Here is an 8,384-nt window from a genome sequence, read left to right as displayed (position 1 = left end):
GCAAAATCCAAAAAATATTGAACACCATCAATATACTCTTTGATGTACCTTGGTAAATCCATCCAAGCCTTGGAAGGATCATTTGAAAACCTAAAATCAATGGTGATATTAGATTTTAAAATATAGATTTATTTAAGTATTAAATATAATTAACAAATATACCCTAAAAATCAAGAGTAATTTTTAAAAATCGGTTCTTGTATAGTAATAGGCTAATAGCATAATAAACAATAAAGAGAATAAGAATCTCTTACCTAGTCATGACACTTATCTTAGGCCAAACCCAACTTTAAGTTCACCACAGGTAATCTAGTAGAGGCTTTAAAAATCATCAGATTATTCAAGATAATATTAGCAGAAAAATCATATGGCTGGATAGAAACATGTTAGGTATTACTTAACTAACCTTGTAAAGTGTATTTCACTGCTTTGCGCTCTCAAATAAAATTTGCCAATGTGTGTCTCTTCTTGATGAGGATGCAAATTGCAAAACCAACAACCTAAATTTAAGAAGAAAAAAAAATATATCACTGAACATTGATCAAAGAACCAAGATGACAATTTAGCAAAAAAATAATTAACAAAAACATTTTGAAACTTAGCAAATAAAGAAGAATAGATAAAATTAGCCAAGCTAACTAAAGCCTGCACTCTAGAATCTATAATAACTAATAGGGTCTAGTTCCCTTACAAAAGATATTTGCTAGAGAGACTAAGCAACAAAATGGGGACAATAATGATCTTTCCAACAGTTTCTTTCAAAACAAATTCATGAGGCACAAAATCAAAAAATGCCATGCATTAAACTAGATAAGCAAGTGAAACATTGAGAAACAGAAGGTGAAACATTGAGGAAATGGAAAAGCAAGAAAGGGTTTATTTTTACCAATATTGTTTTGTATATAATATTACATAAAGGATATGCAGACCGTCAAACTAAGATCAACTAATAAGGACAAAAATATTAATTAATACTAAAACCTAAACTAAACAACAACTATCTATATATATATAGAGAGAGATTGATCTACTGCAATCACCTTATTATTTCTTGCATACTTATCTAATTAGTCATTAATTACCATTTAAAAAGTCTTCAAAAGGAATTTTAGATTAATCAACAGAAATGCAATGGTCATAACATAAAAATTTTGAATAAGTTGAACTTTATTATAGATTGTTAAAGTAACAAAATATTACCTTAAGCTTTCACCTTTACTTGAGCTAGATTTTAAAAGTATAAGTGAGAATTGGAATGATAGGTGATGAGATGTATGTTTGAATAACAAAGATTAGTATGTGACTTAAATTTATTGTGTTTCTAACTCCCAGTTAACCAAAAATATAATCAGATACTCCATCTTCATGGTATTATTCTCTTTTAACTCTTCCGATTATAGAAGTTATTGAAAAAATAACACTAATACTAAAAGAAAATTAATTTGCTCTGCAACTAATTGACATACAATGAACTGCACTACTCAAGTTGAGTTGAGGATTTGTTTATATATTAAATAATTGCTACGTAATATACAATAGTTTGCATACAAAAAGTTATAAGTAGACTCTACTCAACTCTTGAAGTAGCTTATATTAACTGTGGAAAAAAAGCGCACATGGATAGGCAAAGGACATGACTGAGATATCTTTCCAAGAGTTAGAATCATACAGTAACTTGTCGTCCTAACAACTAAAATGAAACAGACATCAACAAAAAAATTCAATGAAGTTTCATATCCAAATTTGCGCTTTTCGTTGTTCTTTTGGATATTCTAACACTACAAGAAATGAGCTTATTAGTGGCGCCACCAAAAGTCAAAACGTCGCCATAAATGATCTTTAGCGACGACTCTGTAGTCGTTGAGTATACTAAGTGGCTGATACTTATCCGTGACGACCATAAATAGTCGCCACTAAATATCCTTTTTTTAGCGGCGACTTTGTCGCCACAAATGGTATGGTTTGATCTTTCCAAAAAGTGACTTTGAGAAATAATCGCCACTGAATGTTACAATTGGTGGCGACTAAGGTTTCTTTGAAAATTTAATCACTAGAAAAATAGTTTTTTAACTAAAAATAATACACAATTTATTCATATATTTATATTAACCGCCAAACAATAATACAACCCATTAATATTGTGAAATCTGAACAATAGAATCTTTTCATTGCTAAAAGGTCAACGCAACATAAAGTAGTCAATACATTATCATTGTGCGTACAAACAACAAAACACAAACAGTTTTCATATACGCCAATGTATTCTTCCGTATACAAAAAGAATAGTCAGCAAACTAGTCCAATATCTTCAAAGTACTCCAACATCTTCAAAAAACTCCTTGGGCAACTTCATTTCCCCACTGTTGAATATTTCATCCTTGCTATTAAGAAAAATAAAGACACACATTATCAGTATATGCAACATGTAAAAGGAATGCAAATTCTAAGTCAAGTACTAAAGGGGAGGTCGGATACTCACTTGACAGAACATAGTTCAAGTTCATGCATAGGGACAATTAGAAAACTAAATAACTAATTAATTGTAGTTTTTCATTATTAATGAACAAATGGAAAATGAAACGATTGACTGCATTTTCTCATAACTACCAACATCGATATTAAAATAAAAAGGACTAAAATTTTAAAGTATCTAGAGAAGAAAATTATGCTGTCTTAGTTTATTGGAATCCCTTAGACTCGGGGAGAAACTAATTGGTACATAGCACATCATCTACAAACTTATACTTGTATGGAAGAAGCAACAAGATAAAACTGATAAATATGCTATGCACCTCATGAAGAAAATACTTAGAATGCTAGGAACTTATAGTACCTTTGATAAAATCATAGCAAGGAAACTAAAATCTCTATAACGTAATTTCAAGTTCATTCCTCATCTTGACTTCCAAAAACAACTAAAGAATCTGACTTCTATGAACGTAAAAAATATTATTGGCCACTCATATTCATGCATGGAAATTGAACTCCACCATATTCTGCTTGCAAATGATAATCTAGAGGTCTTTTCACAAAAAAGTAGATAATAATAGGACCTAATGGCACCACACTTCGACAAATCTAACTCGATGCATTATAACAACAATAAACCAAAACAGGGAAAGGATCAAATGGCCTATACTTTTAGATTGCCAAAACAATGAGGGAGAAAGGCATCGGATGCCTAGCATTAAAGTGAACAGGGAGAATAAAGGTCCATATTATTTCACTGTAAATATCCAAACACCCAAGAAATACATGTTTACCTGTTGCATTCTTATCATCATCGCATCCACCTTCGCTTGGATCATTTTGTCAAATTGTATATCCATGTGTGAGTGCTTCTCTTCTAGTTTTCTTTGCAACTTAGAAGCCACTTGTTCTTGTAATTTTCTTTCCAAATCGGCTGCCATTTGTTCACGTTCTTCTTGCAATTTTCTATTCATTTCCTCTTGCATCTGTTGGCGCATACTTTCCATAGTAGAAGACATACTTGCCTCTAAGTCTACTTGTTTCACACGGCTCTTTTTTGGAGGCCTCTTTCTGTATCCTTTTCCACGAACATAGCCAGTTCGTTCACAAATACAGTGGTTAAAATCTCATCTGCACTCATTGGATACTCATTCTCTTCAAATTGTTGTTGAACCATAATTTCTTGGAGCTGACCCTACAATTATGGATAACAGTTTATACTATAAAATAGGAAGAACATTACAAAAAATAAAATACTGATGTCAGAAAATTACATGAATTTGTTGTGACTTTGGATCCGACCACACCAATTCTCCTTGGTCATTTTTACGAGTGTTTTGGAGTTCCCAAACTCGATCGGGTGCTGCCTTTGTTCTATTATCAGGATTTCTCTACGATTTATAACAACAAATGAAAATGGTTTATATTTATAACCTCATAATAACATCAATGAATTAGAAATAATTATATAGTGGTAGGGGTAAATGCATTTGTACCGTCGATTCCTCTACTTCAGCAAATGACTTTGAGCCACATGAGTGCTTAGTTATTTGTTTCCCCCTGTTTAGTTTGTTCCTCTCACTCACAGCCTGCAATTAAATAAATTCATTAAGAGCCAACATTTAAATTATAATTTATTATGCATTTTTATTATCAAGTTACCTTGAATGCTGGACTTCCAAAATGTTCTACCAGAAACACCCAATCTTCAGGTGTAATATCATCTGGCCTATGAGACAATCTCTCTTCATCAGTATCATAGAGGGAGTAGTCAGCATGCAGTCGAGTCTTCCATGCTCTAAAAAGCCTTTGCATAGTGTCGATCACAAGAGCTTGCAACACATGTTGTCGCATACCACTAGCTTCAAATTTATCCTAAGATAAATATGTAAAGCTATTGAAAGTAAATATAACGTGTGACACAAAAGTCAATTTGACATTGAAAGTAAATTGTTACCTTAACCTTCAACCACATTGCTTCTCCATGTTTTGCAATTATTGCCTGCCAATTACCATCTCTAAAAGAGATAGTGCTTCGCATAATCAAGCCACAATAGTTAACAATATCCCTAGACCCAGGACCCACGGCTCTCATAATGTCATCTGGAATGACAATAGGAATTTTACTTCCGTGCTTCGTTTTCATGTCCACTTGTAACGATTTATATTTCCCTCTGCCTTTCTTAGATTTGTTGCACGAAGTTGTGACCCAAACGATCCACATAAACCGTTGTTAATTCACTATTATCATTGTTATTTTGCTTTATAGAATCACTTTAAGCATTTAAAAAAAGCATATGGTAAGATATTTAAAAAAAAGCATATGGTAATTCACTAGTTTCAGGAAGTTTTGCTCAATAAATGTGGATGAATATTCAAAGGCTAGTTTCCAGGAAGCCAAATAGTTACCAACATGTTGAGAGGTAATAGCCAACATGTATTATTTTCACAAATCTTCATATTGCTCCCTGAAATACCAACTGAAATCATAATTCGATTTCAATAGAGAACTAATCTGGGCCACTATTTTCAATCTCCGGAGTTGGATGTGCACTTTCAACAAAAATCTGATTTGAGTGTGACTCAATCCGAAGTCCATGACGAGAGTTACTTGATCCAGATTCTATTGAAGCTTGTGTTTGCGACTGAAATGCTTGTGGCGGTGACTGTCGTTGAGATACTTGTGGCAATATTTGTCTCTGAGATACTTGTGGCTGCGTTTCTGTCCGAAATCCTCCAATGTTGCCACGTCCACGGCCCTTTCCATCCCTTCCACTTCTACCTCGTCCAATTCCTGTCATTTAATTTCCTGCAGTATCATATAAGAAGTATGAATAAAGATTCATATTTTAGCATAACCTATGCATAGTCCAGGAACTATAGAGAAATTTTAGATTGAATAAAAATATATTGAGAAAAAGAAGCCAAATATCGGATCTGCATAGGAAAATAAGCAAGATATATCAATCAAAACAGAAAAGAATAATAGAATTATTCTCTTATAAAGAGAATCAAAACCAGCAAGATATAACAATCCAAATAGAAAAGAATAATAGAATTATTCTCTTCCAAATAAGAACCACTGTTTATCTAAGTCCCACAAAAAAGTGCAGCCAAAAGTTATATAAGAAAACTCCACAAAAAGACATAAGAAATCTATTTTTTGGTCACTCCACATCACTGTCCTCTATGTCAATGTCATCTTCTTCCCTTTCTTCACCCTCTGACATATTTATATCATTGTCATTAATAAAATCATCTTCCGCATTATGCACTCTTCTGAGCTTGTTCAGTTGCATAATTATGAGTAATGCTTTGTGGATCAACATCACCCCTATGTAAAGATACCACAATATCATTTTCTTGATCATCGGTACGCAACATATTAAATTCAACTTCATCTTGTTGATAAGCTTCTTCATTCATTAATGCTTCATCATCAATCTCTATACCACTATCATCCTTTTCAGGCATATTAAAAAGGTCGCGAGTACGACTATATCCCACAATTCTTTCAACTCTTCAATCATTGTTTGTAAGTATACATCTATATCATTGCCCGGACACTTAGGGCCAGGAATAAGTAGTGTCATCATGAAATATGAAGTCTTCATGCAATCCCATGGCGGCAAATTATACGGAACGAGTAAGACTGGCCATATACTATGATTGGTACTCATGTTCCCATAAGGATGGAACCCATCACTTGCTAAACCTAGTCGAACATTTCTTAGTTCTGCTGAAAAAGTGGGATGTCGATCGTCAAAGGATTTCCAGGCCATGGAGTCCGACGGATGTCTCAAGACACCGTCATCAATACCTTCCTCTTTGTGCCATCTCATCTTTTTTGATGTCTCTCTTGCCATGTACAATCTCTGTAGTCTTGGTTTGATTGAAAAATGCCGCAAGGCTTTATGAGCTACTTTCTTACCTCCATTTTCTTTTGACTTCCATCTTGGCTAACTACACTTAGGACATGATTCGGTATTGGCATACTCGCGCCAATATAAGATACAATCGTTCTCACATGCATCAATTTTGTTATACCCCAAGCCTAAGTCTCGAAGCACTTTCTTCGCTTCATAGAATGAATTTGGTATCAATGATCCCTCTGGAATAACTTCTTTAAATAAGCTCAACAATGCATCGACAGATTTATTGCTCCAATGATTAAGAAATTTCAAGTGAAGTAGTCTAACTATATCAGACAACTTCGACACTTTCTTACATCCAGGATAAATCTCCGTTTCGGCATCTTCCAATAACTTATAGAATTTTTTTGCATGCACGTTTGGCTCTTCATTGTCCCTTGGATGACTATTCATATCCTCCATGTTCGTATACCCAAAAGCGTCATGAATCATTTCAGGAATATTATCCTCTTCAACATTTTCATCCTGTACTTCATCATTATTTGCAACATTAGAATTTTCAACTCTTATTAACACTTCTCCATGCAAGTCCCACACTTTGTAACTCTCCCAAAAGCCCTTACCCAACAAGTCTCTTCTTACTTGGATTCTTGCCTTGAATACGGTATTTCTACATCCTTTACAAAGACAACGAATCACGGTACTCACATTTGGTTGACTGTATGCCCAATCAAGAAAGTTGTCTATCCCTTCAATGTACCTGATGTCACATCTATCCTTAATATTTAACCAACTTTTATCCATATTTATTTTCTACAATAAAAAATCCAACCAATTAATAAGTAAAAAGAGTAATATGATCAATAATCAGAACAAACAAAGTTATATAGGCTTGTGTTTAACTATGCAATTCTGGCCGTGTACAAATACTAGCAAAAATACTTCTAGTAAAAAAGAATTCCAGTTCACATATATGACTATACAAAGACTCTCAACCCACATCTCATATAAGGAATAATAACTGCTACTATTAATTAGGTAGTTGCTTTACAAAATAAAATAATTTCAGTTGTTACATACAAAAAAAAAAACAATAGACACTACCTATTAAAAGGTTTAGACAGAAATTTAATTACACAAAACTACTTTTATTAGCTTAATTTTAACTTATTAATAATATTTAAAATTCAATGATAAAAAACAAATCTAGACACCCCAGCAGTAGCAAGAACAGAGAAACCAAATAAAGAAAAAAGAAAAATAAGGTGAACATAGAAGTGAGAGAATCAATAGAAGCTTTTGCTTCATAGCTTCAGCAGTAGAAGCTTTTGCCACCGGCAAAGTCGAAACATTCATCTTTGAACACAACCAAACTCGCTAATAAATTCAGACTCAAATACCCAAGATTAACCATTCATATATATAGAGATGGATCAAAAAATAAATAGGAAAAAAAAAAATCAATAAACCCACAAAACATCACAAAATTTTAGGAAATAGAAAGAGAAACTAACCCAATTTGGTGTGCAAGTAGAATTAGAAACAGGCCTAGGACATGGGTTCTTCCACGGAAATGAAAAATTTGGAGAAATCTTTGTTAACTTCTTGAATCTTGGGTATACTTAGGATTACTTTCGAGGGAAAATGAGATAAAGAGTGAAAGGGAGGACTTTTGATTCTCTGACCCAAAAGGTAGGTAAGAATTTCTTTTTTGTTCATTTTATTTTTTGTCCTTTTTGGGAGTCTTTTCATTTGTTTACCAAAATCAATGTATAGTGGCGACTAAATTGCCACAAAAGACCTTTTAGAGGCGACAAAATATAAATCGCCACAAACACTTTTGGAGCCAAACTTTTTCTGAGCCGGAAATTTTTTTCAGCCTTTTTGTGGCACATATTTGTTGCGACCTATGTAAAGTCGCTACAAAAAGTATATTTTGTAGCGATAAATAAGTCTGCCACAAAAACTATATATTTTATGTGGCGGCTTTGCGGAATCTCCTCCAAATCCCTTAATTCGGTGGTAACAAATTTAGTCGCCACT

The 8,384-nt window shown here is 33.4% G+C and overlaps 1 protein-coding gene across 2 annotated transcripts; it reads right to left on the bottom strand.

Moving 5' to 3' along the window:
• Positions 1-2,062: 2,062 nt before the first annotated feature.
• On the bottom strand, positions 2,063-8,036 carry LOC107829545 (uncharacterized). Of its 2 annotated transcripts, none has more exons than XM_016656993.2 (7): positions 7,856-8,036; positions 4,427-5,278; positions 4,132-4,344; positions 3,966-4,058; positions 3,744-3,860; positions 3,264-3,664; positions 2,063-2,381 (listed from the first exon to the last, which is right to left on the bottom strand). In XM_016656993.2, exons 2-6 carry the CDS (start codon positions 4,691-4,693, stop codon positions 3,512-3,514), a joined length of 843 nt encoding a protein of 280 aa, XP_016512479.1. In that variant the 5' UTR covers positions 4,694-5,278; positions 7,856-8,036; the 3' UTR covers positions 2,063-2,381; positions 3,264-3,511. The 2 variants fall into 2 exon arrangements, with proteins under 2 accessions (XP_016512479.1, XP_075085769.1); XM_075229668.1 differs by having other exon boundaries at positions 4,427-7,101; positions 7,856-8,035.
• Between the last annotated feature and the right edge of the window lie 348 nt (positions 8,037-8,384).

This window comes from Nicotiana tabacum, chromosome 14, assembly GCF_000715075.1.
Source record: "Nicotiana tabacum cultivar K326 chromosome 14, ASM71507v2, whole genome shotgun sequence".
In the NCBI taxonomy this organism is placed as follows: domain Eukaryota; kingdom Viridiplantae; phylum Streptophyta; class Magnoliopsida; order Solanales; family Solanaceae; genus Nicotiana; species Nicotiana tabacum.
This window is presented reverse-complemented; position numbering and strand designations above follow the sequence as displayed.